The following is a 21,542-nucleotide window of genomic DNA, read 5'->3' as shown; positions in this document are numbered from 1 at the left end:
ATTTACGTTTTGGTAATAAATAGCGCAAAGAATAAACTTTCTATAATGCCTATCTGCAGGAGTATATTTTTCTCATCAGATGTTTACAAAACCATTACCATGTGCCAGGTCCTGTGCTAGTCACTAGGGATGTAAAGATGAAACAACCTCAGCCCTTATCCCAGGTAATACTTTTAGCCTAGTGGAGAAACAGATACATTTTAAAAATTACAGTACAGTATAATTAGTGCAATAATAGAGTACAGTATAATTAGTGCAATAATAGCTAGTAAGCTAACTCTTACTAGCTAGAAAAGTGGAAGAAGGACATTCCAGGCAGAAAGAAGAACATAAGCAACGGTATAGAGCCATGACAGGCCTTCATGAAATAGTAAGATGTTTGATGAAGCTTGAGCATTCAGAAGTAGTCAAAATGCTATCAGGAAATTGATTGCTTTCTTTTCAAAATTAAACATTAAATATTTATGCTAGTTTTTTTTTTTTTTTTTTTTTTTTTTTTTTTAAATTTTAAATTTTTTTTTTTTTTTTTTTTTTTTTTTTTTATTTATTTATTTATTTTTGGCTGTGTTGGGTCTTCAGTTCGTGCGAGGGCTTTCCCTAGTTGCGGCAAGCGGGGGCCACTCTTCATCGCGGTGCAGGGACCGCTCTTCATCGCGGTGCGCGGGCCTTTCACTATCGCGGCCCCTCCCGTTGCGGGGCACAGGCTCCAGATGCGCAGGCTCAGTAGTTGTGGCTCACGGGCCCAGCTGCTCCGTGGCATGTGGGATCTTCCCAGACCAGGGCTCGAACCCGTGTCCCCTGCATTAGCAGGCAGATTCTCAACCACTGCGCCACCAGGGAAGCCCAATGCTAGTTTTATAAAGGAAACCATTTTTAAAATACCAAAGACTGACAGTCATTGACCAATGGAGTGCTTGTTGACTAATGTACTACGCTTGCTAGAATTACACATAAATAAAGTATGTGCTTGCTACATGATATCATTTGAGGACAGTTCAGAAGAATCCTGATTCAAAACTATCTTCTCCATTTTCCTCTTATGGCGTTTAAATGCTACCACTAAATAGTTACCTCTGTCTTTGAATTGAGTTATCCTTTAGTGAACGCAAATGTCTGAGGCAAGATAGCTATTAACTGTTATCCATCATCGTCACAAAGTTCTCTTGTGTAAAATATCATTTTGCTCTGTTTTTGGCCCCGCGCTGCGCGGCATGTGGGATCTTAGTTCCCCGACCAGGGATCAAATGCACGGGCCCCCTGCAGTGGAAGCACTGAGTCTTAACCACTGGACTACCAGGGAAGTTCCTCTTTGAGCACTTTAGAGATTAATATTCTTATAAAATATGGTTATTCCAACAATTAAGTATGCAACTTACAGATGGTAGCAGGATAAATTATCCTCTTTTCTGTGCTCTGTAACATTTTTTACAGGTCGCATTTCTGTTATGTGTTAACTATTTTTTTACCAACCTGCCATCTTCACTGAGCTGCGAGCTCCTACAAACCTGCCTCAATTTTTTTTATATCTATCCCTAGAGTTTAGCAGTTTCTTATATATCTCAGCAGCTAGTAAAGGTTTAACAGTAGAGGCAGGGAAGGAAGGGGAGAAGAAAGCTTTAATTAAAAGAGTTCGTTCTGCCAAGGCACTTGCTTCCTGTTTGTTCCTTGCTTTAATTCTCCAGTTATTCACTCTATATTATCCTTTCCCTTTGTTTGCTATTCTGCTCCTAAAGCCTCTTTTGTTTCCTGCTTCTTAAATTTAAACATTAAAGTAGATTTAAAAACCTGGTCATTCAGAACAGGCACAGACTAGGAATCTGGACCATTTGGGGTTGATGTGATTACCCTTGACCCAGAGAACCAATTGTGTTGTTCAACAAGGAAGGAAATGTGCTATACCTTTTTACAAAGTTTTGCTTGAGTTGGTCTTCTGTGGATTGTTACTTGGGCTATAGATATACAGTTTTAGATTTGAATTCTTTGTGGTCATAAGTATTTGTTAAATGACTTCTTGTATTTAAAGATTACCACATTGCTAAACTCTACTTATAAGTATGTAAAGTGTATTTAATTCATGTCACGTTCAAGGGAATAAACCCATGTTCATAACCACTAAAATATACCCATGCACAGTTGCCCAGTTCAGTTACATTTCTTAGTTATTTTTTACTTAGAAGATTTCCATTTATAATATATTTGGAAATAATATACCGAATTTGTAACAAATATTAAACATTGCTTCTCAATGGTAGTTACAAAACTAAACTATATAAAGCTTTAGATAATCTGGGAGGGTAGGGATTTTGTTTTTCTTCATTATTGTATTCCTGATACCTTGTGCATAGTAGCTACTCAACAAATAACAACCGAATGAATGAGAAATCTCCTTTTTCATGACTTGTATTAAGCCATGACCGTTGTTAAGTTTTCTCCATTGTGGATTGACAGAATTATAGTAAATTGTTTAAGGCTTTTGGAAATATAGCCTGTCTTGAAAACCATGGCCTTCAGTTCCTCAATTTGCCCATTTGAAAGCTGAGCCATAGTGTTCTATTTGTGTAACATATCGTTATTATTCAGAGGAGGGGAGGATTCTGGAGAAAAGTTTTGGGTGTTGTTTTTTCAAAACGGGAAACAAATACGTTCATTAATGTTTGATGCTATGAATTTTAGAACTTTAACCCCTAAAGAAAAGTTAAGATCAGGAAGTAATTTTTCAGAATGTTTTACTATTTAAATAATCAACAGGATGTGTATGTACCATTATAGTGAAATCAGCAGTAATTATCACTGGAATGTTTGTTTTTCATATTGTTTTCTCCACTGTTATTGTGTAGCTTTGGATAGACATTGGCTACCAAAGACTAGGAAACAATTCAAGGTTATTTAGAAAGCTGATTATGACTAGTAGTTCAAAGAAAATGAATTTCTAAATAACTCTGTGAACACAGCAACAAGTGTTGCTAGTTAGGAATAAAAACATTAATGTAATTTCTTAAAATATTTGAGATTGTTAATTATCTAAAGCTGAAGAAAGCATGTTATATTTAAAAATACAAAGTTTAAGCAATCCTTCAGTTAGTCACAGGTAACTTTTATTCTATATTACATTACATAATTTTCTGGATAATGAGAAACTTACCCTTTAAGCACTAGAATATTATCCCAACTCATTTCTAATACATGAGACATAAATCCTCTATTAGTAAATATAGTCTAATATTTCACCCCTTGATATCACAAATTGATTGTTTTTACTGATATAAGTAGGTTAGAGTCCCTTAAAAGTGCATGCCTTCCTTCTTCACAATTTATCTACTACTACATGATGCCAGCTATGACTTTTATTTTCTGATGGATTATCTTTTTTGTGAGGGATTACAGAGGGTTCACATGGGAGTGGAAAGGGAAAAGTTCTTCCCTAGAGTCTTCCGGAAGAAAGCTTGGACGCCTTACTATGGTATACAAATTCTTCATGAACCTGCCCTTGGCAAAACTACTTGTAGGTCTCTCTGAGTGCCTTTTCCTTCCTCAGTCCTCTGTTTCTTTGCACATGGTCTTCTGTCAACTTTGAAAGCCTTACTGCTCTTGTCGCCCTAACTCTTACTTCTGCTTATCTTTCAAAATACAACTCGAGTGTCAGCTCCTTTAGGTGGGCCCAGTGTGATCATAAAGGTCCTTAAAAGATGGAAGAGGGAAGCAAAAGAGTCAGTGTCAGAGTGGTGTACTCTGACATCACACAAGGGACAAAGACTCAACCGGCCTTACCAGCTTTGACGATAGAAGGGAGCCATGAGCTCAGGAATGTGGGCAGGTGCTGGAAGCTGGAAAAGCCAAGAGTAGGGCTTCTGACCTCCTGAACTTTAAGATAATATATTCATGTTGTTTTAAGCCATTAAGTTTGTGGTAATTTATTATAATAGCCATTGGAAATTAATACAACTGCAGACTTTTTTAATATAAATTTTTATTTTTAAATACTTTGACTCACGAGAAGTTGCTAAAATGGTACGGAGAAGTCTCAAGAATACATCACCTACCTTCCCCCAACAATAATGTCTTATGTAATCATAGTCATAGTATATTATAACAACCAGGGAATCGATATTGGCACAATACTATTAATTCAGGGAAGGAGTGACACTTCTCTGAGTAGATCTTCTTATGTAGTTTTGAATTCTCAAAACTTATTTAGGTCTCACGTCTTCAGAAAATAATATTAGATCAATCATGATGGGAAGAAATTAAAAAAAATTAAAACTGAAAGCATACAGAAACAAACTCCACTCTCTTTCAAATGAGTAACATAACCATACTGAAGAGGAAAAACTAATCAAAGTAACTTATAAACACAGTATTTGACTATATAACCTCAGTTTTGGAGAGAATTGCAAATAAATTGTTAACTCCTTTTTAGTTGGTGTGATTTTTTTGAGTTAGAATGGCTGAAAAAATCATGCAGTTTATGTATAATATAAGATTTAGCAAATGTGTTTTTGTTGTTAGAATCCAGGGTTCTCACTGGAAGAAGGGACATACAAATATGTATTGGAGTCAGTGGGGAGACCCTATGAGAATAGATTGGAATTGAAAGTAATGATGTGGACTCAGGATGTCTCAAATATATGTATATGTGTGTATACATATATATGTGTGTGTGTCTGTCTTTATGCATGTATATGTGTTCATGTATGTGCATATATCTGCTGTATCTGCAGAAGTAGCCCAGAAACAAAGACACCCTAGTAGAAATGATCTAACATTTACCCTAAACCCCAGAATCCTTGATCTTTAATGCCATTCCTCACAAAAAGGAACCAGCCTCCTTGGAGAAGTGGCTGACTTCAGAGCAGGGACAGGGTAGGTAAAATATGAGCCTAGATTATTTTGTCAAGCCAGAAAGTAAGAAAAAAAAAGAAATGAGTTCATGTCACAGGGACACAGGAACTAGGTTTAAAGGGGTGCCCAGTGTCTAAATCTAGGACTTAATTGGCACAAAAATAATTAAGGGCAGTAATGACTTATAGAATGTTGGAATAAAAAAATAGAAATCCAAAAAAAAGAAATAGAAATCCATGAGTCCATACTGATAATGGATATATAAATAAGCAGGTTAGTGGAGGAATAAACGAGGGTTCTGCTAGTTGCAGAATGTTGAGTGCTGACTGGTGAAGGTGGAGGAAGTGCTGGATTTGGAAAAGCATTTTATGATCGTCATAGTAAAGACTGATTCAGATAGTAATTATCAATAGATGCTAAATGTAGGCAGAAATTTTGGTGAGGAACAAGATATTTGCATGGTCTAAAGTGTCTGAACACAGATTGCTTATTAGTTACAAGGAAAAATACGAAGTATACATTAGAGGAGTTAGATAGCAATAAACAAAAGTTTAGGTGAACAAAATTGACATCACCAAGGATAATGATTCTGGTTATGGCAGTATGAAGAGTTAATCCTCTCCCTAAAGAATCAGTGTGAAACTAGACAGAAATTGTTGTACAGTTATTGTACAACTATTTCAGTGCTCTGGAAGTTGACCAGAAGCAAACAACAAACTCAGAAGCATTTATTCATGCTAGACCTTTGGATGAGAATAGTAGGAACCTGCAGCATTCTTACCTGGGGTGGCTCCCATCTTTCCCACATGTCAGTACTATCAGTGAAAATGATAGTTTAGCCAGGGCAGGGCTGGCCATAAAACCAGCAACTTTGCTGCCAAAAGCGGGGAAAGCTTAAGCCCACAACATCATTGTCAGGAAAAATAATATTGAATCCAGAAGGAAATGAAAGGGAAGAAACTCTAACTCTGCTTGTCTAAGTTATAATCCTATTTGGGGCTAGTGGCAGACCTGCTAGAAATTTAACAGGAAAATCCTGGTAATGAGAGAGTCATAGGAGGGCTAGATGAGACTCAGGACCAAGATGGCAACATAGGAGGCTCCTGAATTTCACTCTTTCGCAGAGAGTGACACATGGAGCAGTTCCCTGTGAGAGAAATCCAGAAACTAGTTAAGTTACTCCTGTACCTTGGGCTCCTAAGAAAATACCCACATTGAAATGGGTAGGAATGATGGAGATACAATCCTGCCATAAACCCCACTCCTTGCACAGCACCAAATATTGGCGAGGGAACCCCCAACGCCCAGCTTCTCCCTGAAGAGCAAAGGGTTGGGGCCACACATCTTGAACATCAACTTTTAAGGCTCCTACCTGAGGAATGGTTCCCTCAAACTCTTAGCTCTGAAAACCAACAGAGTTTGTGTTCACAAGTCCCATAGGACTATAGAACACAAAGAAGCAGTTCTTAATGGGTGTGTGAGCACTTACTGTGGTTATCCCTCCAGGCTCAGTGCAGAGGGAGCAGGCAAAAACACCCTTCTCCCAGTGTTTCCCTGAAAGGTGTTTGACTGCATACTTTACAGGGTACAGCTTCTAATTAACACAGAGCTAGGTGCTGACTGCTGTACTCACCAGAGCCTAAAAGAAAAAAGACTCACTTCAGCTTTCATGATACATATACACTGAAGGTGAAGCTATATAAAAATATATCTCATGCAAATAAAAGCCAAAGGAAAGCACAGGTAGCTACATTGATGTCAGACAGAATAGACTTTAAGCCAAAAACTATAATGAGACAAAGTCATTATATAATGATAAAATAGTCAGTTCATCAAGAGGTTATAACAACTGTAAATATTTATGCACCCAACATCAGAGTACTTAAATATATAAAGCAAATATTAACAGATCTGAAGGGAAAAGTTGACAGCAATACAATAATAGTAGAAGACTTCAGTACCCCACATTCAACAATGGATAAATCATCCAAACAGAAAATCAATAAGGCAAATAGTAAGGATTAAACAACATGTTATAGCAGATGGACCTAACAGACATATACAAAACCTTCCATCCAACAGCAACAAAATATACACATTCTTCTCAAGCACACGTTGAACATTCTCCAGGATGAATTGTATATTAGGCTACAAAACAAGTCTTAATAAATTTATGAAGATTAAAATCGTATCAAGTGTGTTTTGCAAACAGGATGGTGTGAAACTAGAAATCAGTATCAAGAAGAAAACTTGTAAATTCACAAATGTATAGAGATGAAACAACATGCTCCTGAACAGCCAGTGGGTCAGTGAAAAAGTCAAAAATATCATGAGACAAACGAAAATGGAAAAGCAAACACCAAGACTTACGGGATGCAGCAAATGCAGATCTAAGAGGGAAGTTTACGGTGATAAATATCTACATTAAGAAAAAAGAAAGATCTCAAATAACCTAACCTTACATTCCAAGGAATTAGAAAAAGAACAAATGAAGCCTGACGTTAGTAGAAGGAAGGAAATAACAAAGATCAGAGCAAAAAATAAATGAAATAGAGAATAAAAAGACAGTAGAAAAGATCAATGAAACTAACAGCTGTTTCTTAAGAAAGATAAGTAGAGTTGACAAACCTTTAGCTAGACTTAGAAAAAAAAGAGGAAATACTCAAATAAGTAAAATCAGGTATGAAAGAGGGGACATTACAACTGATGCCACAGAAACACTAGGGATCATAAGTGAGTACTGTGAAAATACCAACAGTTAGGTAACCTAGAAGAATGAATAGATTCCTAGAAACATACAACCTACCAAAACGAAATAATAAATAGAAAATCTGAACAGAACAATTACTAAGGAGATTGAATCAGTAATCAAAAACATTCCCAAAAGAAAAGTCCAGGACCACATGGCTTCACTGGTGAATCCAACCAAAAATTTAAAGAAGAATTAATACCTGTCCATTACAAACTCTTCCAAAAAATGGAAGTGGGAACACTTCCAAACTCATTTTAAAGGGCCAGCATTATTACCCTGATACCAGAGCCAGACTTGGACACTACAAGAAAAGGAAACTAGAAACCAACATCCCTGATGAACTTAGATGAAAAAATCCTCAACAAAATTTTGGCAAACCAAATTCAACAACATGATAAAGGATCATAGACCATGATTGAGTAGGATTTACTCCTGGGATGCAAGATAGTTTAGTAAGCAAATGAATAAATTGTTCTCTTTGAAATGGTTAGTTTTATGTTATGTGAATTTTATCTCAGTAAAAGAAAAATTTAAGGTTGTGGAAATGCTCCATATTGAATGAGAATAAAGAAACATGACAGCTAAATGGAATATTGAGCTTAGAATGAATCCTGATGGTAGGGGAAAAGCTCCAAAGAATAACATTGAGTCAGTGGACAAAATTGGAATACAAATGTAAGATTAGACTTCAAGTATTACAACATGTTTAATTTACTGAGGATGATAACCATACTGTGGTTAAGGAAGACATTATCTTTATTCTTACAAAAAACACACAAGTATTTAGGGGTAAATGTCGTGATGTGTACATTCACATGGCTCAGAAAAATGTGTGTGTGTTTGTAGAAAAAGTCAGGGCATGCTAGCACGTAAGTACAAATGTTAAAGCAAATGGAGCAAAATTTTAACATTAGGTGAATCATTGTGAAGGGTAGATGGGTGCTCTGTGCACTATTCTTGCAACTTTTCTGTAAGCTTTAAATTATTCCCCCCCCCCAAAAAAAAAACTGTTTAACGTATCTATGATCCAGTTTAACAAATGTAGCATCGTAGATATAGTTGAAACTTCCTGCATATGCCTTCTCATCCCAGAGATATATGCTATCCCGAATTTGGTATTTTTTAGTCCCAGATATATCTTTATATTTTGACTGTATGTTTGTATATAGCTGAACAATATATAGTAGCATTTTGTATGGTTTTAAACAATATATAAATGCTGTCATTCTATAGCATCACTTTATACCTTACTTTCCTCACTCGATATTATATTTGGGAGAGTTATTCATGTTGATATATGTAGCACTAGCTCTCTTATTTTCACTGCTGTAAAGGTATCCCAGAAGTCTTAGTGATGTTTTAATCTATCTTAAATTCACAAGTATAAATGTTACAGACCTACCCCCAAAAGCCATATCACTTGAAAATTGTATTTAAATTTCTTTAATAATTATTTCATTTTATAAATTTTGTGTCTTTTTAACATCTTTATTGGAGTATAATTGCTTTTCATTTTATAAATTTTGAATAATAAAACTTCAGTTTTTTGTTTCAGTCAACATTTGCCATCTTCAATCAGAGGAAGTTTAATTTATAGTATGATTTTACTATAATTTATTCTTCATTCTTACATTTAGGATGTGCCCACTTTTTTCATTGTTAAATACTTCTACAGCGTACCTTTTTGTACCTTATCTTCTTGGGTACATGTGAGACAGTTTCTGGATAAATAACTAATAATGGAATTACTAAAATTACTGTAATAACTAGATGGTAGGGTATATGCATCTTAAGTTTCTTTATATTCCTCACAGCAGTAAGTATGATAGTTCCTTTCATTGCCATCCTCATAAAAACTTAGAATTGTCAGGCTTTGATTTTGGCTACTGTAGTAGGTTTAATATCATACCTCATGAATTTATTAGGTTGAATTTTTCTGATTATTAGAAGTTTTGGAGCTTCTTTTCATGTTTATCATTTTGATTTCCTCTTTTGTAAATTGTAAATTCATATTATTCTCTTACGTTGCTTATTTCTTGTTGATTTTAGTGGGAATTTTTTAAGTTGTGAACAATGTGCTATTTCCAGGAAGTAGAGAAAGGTTGATGTAAAAAGGTGGAAAAAAGATATACCAGGAAAATTTCAATAACAAAACTGGTATGGTTATGTTAACATCAGACAAATGGACTTTAAAAGGGAAAAATGTTATTAGAACAATGCCAAGCATCTAAAACAGAAATTTAAGTACAGACCTTGGAGATTAAGTTGAAAAGAAGGTAATAGTGTATTTCCAAACAACTAATATATTCAATGAGTGTTACACTGATTAGACAAACAAAACTGAAAGTTTGGGAAAGAAATACCCTTAGGCTCTATGGAATTTATAGTTTAACCAAATATTTTTCTTCAGAGATTTTAAAAATATTGGCTTTTTCATTCCATGTCATTCTAAGGCTTGGTTGGCAGCACATGTAAAATTAAATGCATTTGGTAAGCATTTGTTCTGTGTGTTTTCAGGAATTCAGAATGTCCTCAGCCTCTTCTGTGCAGTCCTCACAGAAAATAAGGTTCTCTTCCATTCTGCAAGTTTCCAGAGACTTAGTGATGCTTGTAGAGCCCTGGAATCATTAATGTTTCCTCTTAAATATAGGTGAGAGTTTTTATTTGGTATCTTTACTTATTCCCAAATCATGCATTACTTATCGATGATCAGTCAAAACATCACAGCACGACAGTTTTGAACGACAAGGGCATATGTTACAAAGTTACATTGTTGTAGGAGTCATGATTCTGATAGGAATTAGCCTGGAATTCGGAACTTTTCCAAGTTGTCTATTATTGAGTGGTGATTTATTTCATGAAAAAATAATTAATTTGAATAGTATTGTCAGCAACATTTAATTCCCTTTGAATATAGTAGGAGATAAAAGTCTTAAAATAGTACTGTCTGATTATTTACTATTAAGGAATTATTATTAATTTGAGGGGTTATAGTGTATTATGGTTTTATTTTTTAAAGAGCCCTTATCTTTTTTAGATAATATACTGAAGTATGTATAAATGATATGTCTGAGATTTGCTTCAAATAATATGGTAAGGAAGAGAACAAAAATGGATAGAAATATGTATGTGGCCATGCATTGGTGATTGTCAAAACTGAATTAGATACATGGGGCTTTATTTTCCTTTTTCTCTCTATTTTGGGGGTGAGAGGGAAGTTAATCTTTCATAATAAAAAGTAAAAAATAAAACAATCTAAACAAGTGATGACTGAGAGTGCTGTAAGTAGAATATTTTATTCTAATACTCTTTTTTATCAATTTGATAATCACAATAGGAAACTTAAGTTTATACAAACTAGAAAAATTTAGACAGTCTACAGATTTTATGAAAAAAATTTTTTAACCTATGTGCTTTTCTTAACTCCTGGATAAGAGAGCATTCTAAACCTTTGTTTTTGTACCTTGCCATTCTTTTTTTTTTTTTAATTTTATTTATTTATATATTTATTTCTGGCTGTGTTGGGTCTTCGTTTCTGTGCGAGGGCTTTCTCCAGTTGCGGCAAGCGGGGGCCACTCTTCATCGCGGTGCGCGGACCTCTCACTATCGCGGCCTCTCTTGTTGCGGAGCACAGGCTCCAGACACGCAGGCTCAGTAGTTGTGGCTCACGGGCCTAGTTGCTCCGCGGCATGTGGGATCTTCCCAGACCAGGGCTTGAACCCGCGTCCCCTGCACTGGCAGGCAGACTCTCAACCACTGCGCCACCAGGGAAGCCCCTTGCCATTCTTATTGAATACAAAAATCAAGTATAGAAAATGGAATTTGAATGATTGTTTTATATAGACAAATAAACCATCACCAATATTGAGGGAGCAGACCGATCAGGGAGTCAGTATTACCACCTGATGTCAGATTGCTATGTAAGGAAAAATTATTTCAAGCAAGTTTGAACAACCTAAAGAGACTGCTTGCCTAAGGGTAAGGGATAAGGAAGCTGCCCTTGTTTACTTTATATCTTGTTGTATTGGATCATATCTTTCACATGAAGATTTTTTTTTAAATCTTTTTTCCCCAAGAATTTAATATTAACAACCCTGAGAATATTATTGATAATTTCTAAACATAGGTAATCTAAAATTCACACAGCATAAAAATGAAAGAAAGGTATGTTATATTACCGAAGAACAAATATATCTCATGTATATTTTTATTATTTCCAGTTATCCTTATATTCCTATTCTCCCGGCTCAGCTACTGGAAGTTCTGAGTTCCCCAACGCCTTTCATTATTGGAGTACATTCTGTCTTTAAAACTGATGTTCATGAGCTTGTAAGTATTCATCTTTATTTTTATTTTATTTTATTTTTTAACATCTTTATTGGAGTATAATTGCATTACAATGGTGTGTTAGTTTCTGCTTTATAGCAAAGTGAATCAGCTATACATATACATATATCCCCATATCTCCTCCCTCTTGCGTCTCCCTCCCACCCTCCCTATCCCACCCCTCTAGGTGGTAAAAAAGCACCGAGCTGATCTCCCTGTGCTATGCGGCTGCTTCCAACTAGCTGTCTGTTTTACATTTGGTAGTGTATATATGCCCATGCCATTCTCTCACTTTGTCCCAGCTTACCCTTCCCCCTCCCCACGTCCTCAAGTCCATTCTCTACGTCTGCCATCTTTATTTCTGTCCTGGCCCTAGGTTCTTCAGAACCATTATTTATTTATTTATTTTTTAGATTCCATATATATGTGTTAGCATACAGCATTTGTTTTTCTCTTTCTGACTTACTTCACTCTGTATGACAGACTCTAGATCCATCTACCTCACTACCAATAACTCAATTTCGTTTCTTTTTATGGCTGAGTAATACTCCATTGTATATATGTGCCACATCTTCTTTATCTATTCATCTGTCATTGGACACTTAGGTTGCTTCCATGTCCTGGCTATTGTAAATAGAGCTGCAATGAACACTGTGGTACATGACTCTTCTTGAATTATGGTTTTCTCAGGGTATATGCCCAGAAGTGGGATTGCTGGGTCATATGGTAGTTCTGTTTTTAGTTTTGTAAGGAACCTCCATACTGTTCTCCATAGTGGCTGTATCAATTTACATTCCCACCAACAGTGCAAGAGGGTTCCCTTTTCTCCACACCCTCTCCACAGTATACTGTTTGTAGATATTTCGACGATGCCCATTCTGACTGGTGTGAGGTCATACCTCATTGTAGTTTTGATTTGCATTTCTCTAATGATTAGTGACGTTGAGCATTCTTTCATGTGTTTGTTGCCAATCTGTATATTTTCTTTGGAGAAATGTCTATTTAGGTCTTCTGCCCACTTTTGGATTGGGTTGCTTGTTTTTTTGAAATTGAGCTGCTTGTAAATTTTGGAGATTAATCCTTTGTCAGTTGCTTCATTTGCAAATATTTTCTCCCATTCTGAGGGTTGTCTTTTCGTCTTGTTTATGGTTTCCTTTGCTGGGCAAAAGCTTTTAAGTTTCATTAGGTCCCATTTGTTTATTTTTGTTTTTATTTCCATTTCTCTAGGAGGTGGGTCAAAAAGGATCTTGCTGTGATTTATGTCATAGGGTGTTCTGCCTATGTTTTCCTCTAAGAGTTTTATAGCGTCTGGCCTTACATTTAGGTCTTTGATCCATTTTGAGTTTATTTTTGTGTATGGTGTTAGGGAGTGTTCTAATTTCATTCTTTTACATGTAGCTGTCCAGTTTTCCCAGCACCACTTATTGAAGAGGCCGTCTTTTCTCCATTGTATATTCTTGCCTCCTTTATAAAAAATAAGATGACGATAGGTGTGTGGGTTCAACTCTAGGCTTTCTATCCTGTTCCATTGATCTATATTTCTGGTTTTGTGCCAGTACCATACTATCTTTTTTTTTTTTTTAACATTTTTGTTGGAGTATAATTGCTTTACAATGGTGTGTTAGTTTCTGCTTTATAACAAAGTGAATCAGTTATACATATACATATATCCCCATATTGCTTCCCTCTTGGGTCTCCCTCCCTCCCACCCTCCCTATCCCACCCTTCTAGCTGGTCCCAAAGCACCGAGCTGATCTCCCTGTGTTATGCGACTGCTTCCCGCTAGCTATCTATTTTACATTTGGTAGTGTATATATGTCCATATAAACACTACCACTCTCTCACTTTGTCCCAGCTTACCCTTCCCCCTCCCCGAGTCCTCAAGTCCATTCTCTAATAGGTCTGCATCTTTATTCCCATCTTGCCCCTAGGTTCTTCATGACCTTTTCTTTTTTTTTTTTTTTTGATTCCATATATATGTGTTAGCATACGGTATTTGTTTTTCTCTTTCTAACTTTCTTCACTCTGTATGACAGACTCTAGGTCCATCCACCTCACTACAAATAACTCAATTTCATTTCTTTCTGTGGCTGAGTAATATTCCATTGTATATATGTGTCACATCTTCTTTATCCATTCATCTGTCGATGGACACTTAAGTTGCTTCCATGTCCTGGCTATTGTAAATAGAGCTGCAGTGAACATTGTGGTACATGGCTCTTTTTGAATTATAGTTTTCTCAGGGTATATGCCCAGTAGTGGCATTGCTGGGTCGTATGGTAGTTCTATTTTTAGTTTTTTAAGGACCTTCCATACTGTTCTCCATAGTGGCTGTATCAATTTACATTCCCACCAACAGTGTATGAGGGTTCTCTTTTCTCCACACCCTCTCCAGTATTTATTGTTTGTAGATTTTTTGATGATGGCCATTCTGACCAGTGTGAGGTGATATCTCATTGTAGTTTTGATATGCATTTCTCTAGTGATTAATGATGTTGAGCATTCTTTCATGTGTTTGTTGGCAATCTGTATATCTTCTTTGGAGACGTGTCTGTTTAGGTCTTCTGCCCATTTTTGGATTGGGTTGTTTGTTTTTTTGATATTGAGCTGCATGAGCTGCTTGTAAATTTTGGAGATTAATCCTTTGTCAGTTGCTTCATTTGCAAATACTTTCTCCCATTCTGAGGGTTGTCTTTTCGTCTTGTTTATGGTTTCCTTTGCTGGGCAAAAGCTTTTATGTTTCATTAGGTTCCATTTGTTTATTTTTGTTTTTATTTCCATTTCTCTAGGAGCTGGGTCAAAAAGGATCTTGCTGTGATTTATGTCATAGAGTGTTCTGCCTATAATTTCCTCTAAGAGTTTGATAGTGTCTGGCCTTACATTTAGGTCTTTAATCCATTTTGAGTTTATTTTTGTTTATGGTGTTAGGGAGTGTTCTAATTTCATCCTTTTACAGTAGCTGTCCAGTTTTCCCAGCACCACTTATTGAAGAGAATGTCTTTTCTGCATTGTATATCTTGCCTCCTTTATCAAAGATAAGGTGACCATATGTGTGTGGGTTTATCTCTGGGCTTTCTATCCTGTTCCATTGATCTATATTTCTGGTTTTGTGCCAGCACCATACTATCTTGATTACTGTAGCTTTGTAGTGTAGTGTGAAGTCAGGGAGTCTGATTCTTCCAGCTCCGTTTTTCTTTCTCAAGATTGCTTTGGCTATTTGGGGTCTTTTGTGTTTGTATACAAATTGTGAAACTTTTTGTTCTAGTTCTGTGAAAAATGCCATTGGTCGTTAGAATAGGATTGCATTGAATCTGTAGATTGCTTTGGGTAGTGTAGTCCTTTTCACAATGTTGCTTCTTCTAATCCAAGAACATGGTATATCTCTCCATCTGTTTGTATCGTCTGTAATTTCTTTCATCAGTGTCTTATAGTTTTCTGCGTACAGGTCTTTTGTTTCCTTAGGTAGGTTTATTCCTAGGTATTTTATTCTTTTTGTTGCAATGGTAAATGGGAGTGTTTCCTTAATTTCTCTTTCAGATTTTTCATCACTAGTGTATAGGAATGCAAGAGATTTCTGTGCATTAATTTTGTATCCTGCTACTTTACCAGATTCATTGATTAGCTCTAGTAGTTTTCAGGTGGCATCTTTAGGACTCTCTATGTATAGTATCATGTCATCTGCAAACAGTGAGAGCTTTACTTTTTCTTTTCCGATTCGGATTCCTTTTATTTCTTTTTCTTCTCTGATTGCTGTGGCTAAAACTTCCAAAACTATGTTGAATACTAGTGGTGAGAGTGGACAACCTTGTGTTGTTCCTGATCTTAGAGGAAATGCTTTCAGTTTTTCACCATTGAGAACGATGTTGGCTGTGGGTTTGTCATATATGGCCTTTATTATGTTTAGGTAAGTTCCCTCTGTGCCTACTTTCTGGTGGGTTTTTATCATAAATGGGTGTTGAATTTTGTCAAAAGCTTTTTCTGCATCTATTGAGATGATCATATGGTTTTTCTCCTTCAATTTGTTAATTTGGTTTATGACATTGATTGATTTGCATATATTGAAGAATCCTTGCATTCCTGGGATAAACCCCACTTGATCATGGTGTATGATCCTTTTAATGTGTTGTTGGATTCTGTTTGCTAGTATCTTGTTGAGGATTTTTGCATCTATGTTCATCAGTGATATTGGCCTGTAGTTTTCTTTCTTTGTGACATCTTTGTCTGGTTGTGGTATCAGGGTGACGGTGGCCTTATAGAATGAGTTTGGAAGTGTTCCTCCCTCTGTTATATTGTGGAAGAGTTTGAGAAGGATAGGTGTTAGCTCTTCTCTAAATGTTTGATAGAATTCGCCTGTGAAGCCATGTGGGCTTTTGTTTGTTGGAAAATTTTTAATCACAGTCTCAATTTCAGTGCTTGTGATTGGTCTGTTTGTATTTTCTATTTCTTCCTGGTTGAGCCTCGGAAGGTTGTGCATTTCTAAGAATTTGTCCATTTCTTCCAGGTTGTCCATTGTATTGGCATATAATTGCTTATAGTAATCTCTCATGATCCTCTGTATTTCTTCAGTGTCAGGTGCTACTTCTCCTTTTTCATTTCTAGTTCTGTTGATTTGAGTCTTCTTTTTTTCTTGATGAGTCTGGCTAGTGGTTTATCAATTTTGTTTATGTTCTCAAAGAACCAGCTTTTAGTTATATTGATCTTTGCTCTTGTTTTCTTCGTTTCTTTTTCATTTATTTCTGATCTGATCTGTATGATTTCTTTCCTTCTGCTAACTTTGGGTTTTGTTTGTTCTTCTTTCTCTAATTGCTTTAGGTTAGGTTGTTTTTTCTTTAAGGTTAGGTTGTTTATTTGAAATTTTTCTTGTTTCTTGAGGTAGGATTGTATTGCTATAAACTCCCCTCTTAGAACTGCTTTTGCTTCATCTCATAGGTTTTGGGTCATCGTGTTTTCATTGTCATTTGTTTCTAGATATTTTTTGATTTCCTCTTTGATTTCTTCAGTGATCTCTTGGTTATTTAGTAGTGTGCCATTTAGCCTCCATGTGTTTGTATTTTTTACAGTTTTTTTCCTGTAATTGATATCTAGTCTCATAGCGTTGTCAGAAATGATACTTGATACGATTTCAGTTTTCTTAAATTTACCAAGGCTTGATTTGTGACCCAAGATATGATCTATCCTGGAGAATGTTCCATGAGCACTTGAGAAGAAAGTGTATTCTGTTGTTTTTGGATGGAATGTCCTATAAATATCAGTTAAGTCCATCTTGTTTAATGTATCACTTAAAGCTTGTGTTTCCTTATTTATTTTCATTTTGGGTGATCTGTCCACTGGTGAAAGTGGGGTGTTAAAGTCCCCTACTATGATTGTGTTACTGTCAATTTCCCCTTTTATGGCTGTTAGCATTTGCCTTATGTATTGAGGTGCTCCTATGTTGGGTGCATAAATATTTACAATTGTTACATCTTCTTCTTGGATTGATCCCTTGATCATTATGTAGTGTCCTTCTCTGCCTCTTGTTATAGTCTTTATTTTAAAGTCTCTTTCGTCTGATATGAGAATTGCTATTCCAGCTTTCTTTTGATTTCCATTTGCATGGAATATCATTTTCCATCCCCTCACTTTCAGTCTGTATGTGTCCCTAGGTCTGAAATGGGTCTCTTGTAGACAGGATATATATGGGTCTTGTTTTTGTATCCATTCAGCCAGTCTCTGTCTTTTGGTTGGAGCATTTAATCCATTTACATTTAAGGTAATTATCGATATGTATGTTCCTATGACCATTTTCTTAATTGTTTTGAGTTTGTTATTGTAGGTCTTTTCCTTCTCTTGTGTGTCCTGCCTAGAGAAGTTCCTTTAGCATTTGCTGTAAAGCTGGTTTGGTGGTGCTGAATTCTCTTAGCTTTTGCTTGTCTGTAAAGGTTTGAATTTCTTCGTCGAATCTGAATGAGATCCTTGCTTGGTAGAATAATCTTGGTTGTATTTTTTTCCCTTTCATCACTTTAAATATGTCCTACCACTCCTTCTGGCCTGCAGAGTTTCTCCTGAAAGATCAGCTGTTAACCTTATGGGGATTCCCTTGTATATTATTTGTTTTTTTTCCCTCGCTGCTTTTAATATTTTTTTCTTTGTATTTAACTTTTGATAGTTTGATTAATATGTGTCTTGGCGTGTTTCTCCTTGGATTTATCCTGTATGGGACTCTCTATGCTTCCTGCACTTGGTTCTTCTGGGACCCCTGTAATTCGAACGTTGGTGTGTTTAATGTTGTCCCAGAGGTCTCTGAGGCTGTTCTCAATTCTTTTCATTCTTTTTTCTTTATTCTGCTCTGTGGTAGTCATTTCCACTATTTTATCTTCCAGGTCACTTATCCATTCTTCTGCCTCAGTTATTCTGCTATTGATTCCTTCTAGAGAATTTTTGATTTAATTTATTGTGTTGTTCATCATTGTTTGCTCTTTAGTTCCTCTAGGTCCTTGTTAAACGCTTCTTGTATTTTCTCCATTCTATTTCCAACATTTTGGATTATCTTTACTATCATTACTCTGAATTCTTTTTCAGGTAGACTGCCTATTTCCTCTTCATTTGTTTGGTCTGGTGGGTTTTTACCTTGCTCCTTCATCTGCTGTGTGTTTCTCTGTCTTCTCACTTTGCTTAACTTACTGTGTTTGGGGTCTCCTTTTCGCAGGCTGCACGTTCGTAGTTCCCGTTGTTTTTGGTGTCTGCCCCCAGTGGCTAAGGTTCGTTCAGTGGGTTGTGTAGGCTTCCTGGTGGAGGGGACTGGTGCCTGTGTTCTGGTGGATGAGGCTGGATCTTGTCTTTCTGTTGGGCAGGACCACGTCCGCTGGTGTGTTTTGGGGTGTCTGTGACCTTAGTATGATTTTAGGCAGCCTCTCTGCTAATGGGTGGGGTTGTGTTCCTGTCTTGCTAGTTGTTTGGCATAGGGGGTCCAGCACTGTAACTTACTGGTTGTTGAGTGGAGCTGGGTCTTAGCATTGAGATGGAGATCTCTGGGAGAGCTTTCACCGTTTATATTACGTGGAGCCGGGAGGTCTCTGGTGGACCAGTGTCCTGAACTCGGCTCTCCCTCCTCAGGGGCACTGGCCTGACACCCAGCCAGAGCACCAAGACCCCGTCAGCCACACAGCTCAGAAGGAAAGGGAGAAAAAAAGAAAGAAAGAAAGAAAAATAATAAAATGAAATAAAATAAAATAGTTACTAAAATAAAAAATTAAAAAGTATTAAAAAATTAAAAAGTAATAAAAAGAAGAAAAAGAAAGAACGAAAGAAAGATCAACCAAACCAAAAAACAAATCCACCAGTGATAGCAAGTGCTAAAAACTGTGCAAAATGAAAAAAGAAAAAACGGAGAGACAGAACCCTAGGCCAAATGGTAAAAGCAAAGCTCTACAGACAAAAATCTCACAAAGACTTATACACATACACACTCACAAAAAGAGGAAAAAGAAAAAAATATATATAACTTTTGGCAAGTCGGAGGTCTTCTGCCAGCATTTAGTATATGTTCTGTAGGAGTTGTTGGGAGGAACGTGATCTCCACATCTTTGTCCTCCGCCATCTTGAAGGTCTCCAGTATTCATCTTTAAATTGCCGGTTATTGAGGTCAGAGGTTTATCATATTTTTTTGAGTCCTGTAACATTTCAACTAATTACTATTTTCGGATCTGTTGCATTACCAATAGAAAAGATTGGCTGGAAGAAAAGCATCATTCAAAAATCTAAATACATTAATTTTTCCTTATAGCAAGTACAGGAGACTTATAAAATGAATTCATTAATGTTTTAAAATTCCCCTCTTTTGGCATGTTAAGTTTATCTTTCTGTAATCTTCATCCTATATATGAGAAAGGAAGATAAAATTATCCATTAATTTATACTTTTGTTATGAGTGCTTTAATTTATTCATATTTTGAAATGAGGCCTGTGTTAATGCTGATTGGCTGATAACTAAAATACAAAAAGCATTTGCAAAAGAGTGAAGGGTTTTAGTGGAATACAAGTTCAGTATGAGCTCCACCATATTATTCTGTTCTCAATGCCATATGAATAAAATATCAGAGAGAGAAAGTAATGCTCTGTATTCAGCCAGTTCTGAAATAACAGGTTTATTTCTCTGTACTGCACTTTAAGAGGGACTGTAACAAAATAATGGGCTTCAGAGAAGGACATCTAGGATGTCAAGAGTTTGGAAACTATTCTGTGAGGCCCTAAGGAAATTTTCTCAGGTAATAACCTAATGTTATTTGATAGCTAAAGATAAATATTTAAGTAGCTGTCATAGAAAAAAGGGTTAGAGGCTGAAATAGAATCAGTGGGTATAGTGCATATGGAAACAAATTTCTCCTCAGTGTAAGAGTTTTCAGCTAAATAGAGCTGCCCAGTGATGAGAACGGGTTTCCTTATGTGAGGAGCATACTCTCAGGTAGTGTAAGTAGAGTGCAAGGAACAGGTTGCATGACACTTTTCAGGGAGTTTAAGAAAAATGCTTCACTGAAAGGTTGGGCTATATGACGTCTGTGATCCACAAATCCTGAAAAGTTGTAATTCTAATTTTGTTTTAGTTTTAAATGCCAGCAAAGAGGTAAGCTCTGTAGGTGCTTTTACATAATTACAATTGTAATCAAATCATAGGTGTTATGTAAACTGACAAAACACCATTCTACATTGCAGTTATAAACAGGACCCTTATTCATATATTAATCATTCTTTCTAACCTTATATATTGATATCTAGTTCCTATTTAACTTTGATATCACCATATAAAAATCTGTGTAAATCAGTAATCATTAAGTAAAACCTCATTAGTACTAATTAGAAACACACTCATCTGGTTTGTAGGTAATTTTTTCCCACTGAATATAAACTGTCTCTGGAAGTTAGACAAACCAAGTGCTGACAAAAGTAAATTTCTTAATTTTTTATTGAATAAATTAGAATTAATTTTAATCCTATTATCAACATAATAACTTCAGCAATTTTGGCTAGTTTCTCTATTACATTTTTACATGTTATTTTATTTAATTTATTTTTTTGCCTTGCAAAATTATCCCCATTTATTGTGGTTCAACTGCAGACTCTACTGCCTCTGGTGAAGGCACGCAGCAAGTTCTTTTCATAAATAACACCTTTCAGGACGGCCCCTTCCTGTTTTACACAGAATTGCCTTAGAACTTGGGGCCAAAGTAATTAAAAAGCAAGCCAGTGACAAACAGGGACTCCTGAGGCCAGTGGTACTAAACTCACAGGCCAGAAGGGGGGACCCTGTGACCTCTCCAGGAGCTGCCCATTCATAAGCTGACAAGATGTAACCTCTAAATACAAAATTCCAATTATCAAAAACAAATAGGAGTCAAGCTTTAGCTACAGTAGATACTTCCTCTTGGAACAGAGAACTGTCTCATGCACCAGAAGGTAAAGGGTGACCCAAAATCCCATCTGCTGGTCAAGCCAAGTGCCTGTTCAAGAGGCTGGGGACAGGGCTGAAGGAAGAAGGCAGCCATCAGCGAAGACCCCACCAGCCAAGCAAGTGGTCCTCTCCGAGGGCACAGTCTCTCGTGATGCCAGGTGTCCCAACCTGGACCTCAGCACATGGGTTACCCACTGGGGT

General features: G+C 36.3%; 1 protein-coding gene across 5 annotated transcripts in view; it reads left to right on the top strand.

Annotated features, from left to right (window-relative positions):
* SBF2 (SET binding factor 2) overlaps positions 1-21,542 on the top strand; it is a 470,059-nt gene that overhangs the window by 240,351 nt on the left and 208,166 nt on the right. For all 5 annotated transcript variants that reach the window (XM_059931110.1, XM_059931111.1, XM_059931112.1 and 2 more), the window contains exons 7-8: positions 10,109-10,241; positions 11,812-11,920. In XM_059931110.1, the coding sequence (XP_059787093.1) occupies positions 10,109-10,241; positions 11,812-11,920 (242 nt within the window). The remainder of the gene's footprint in view (positions 1-10,108; positions 10,242-11,811; positions 11,921-21,542) is intronic.

The sequence above is a fragment of the Balaenoptera ricei genome, chromosome 8, assembly GCF_028023285.1.
Source record: "Balaenoptera ricei isolate mBalRic1 chromosome 8, mBalRic1.hap2, whole genome shotgun sequence".
In the NCBI taxonomy this organism is placed as follows: Eukaryota; Metazoa; Chordata; class Mammalia; order Artiodactyla; family Balaenopteridae; genus Balaenoptera; species Balaenoptera ricei.
The sequence above is the reverse complement of the archived record's forward strand: the minus strand, read 5'-3'. Positions and strand labels throughout refer to the sequence as shown.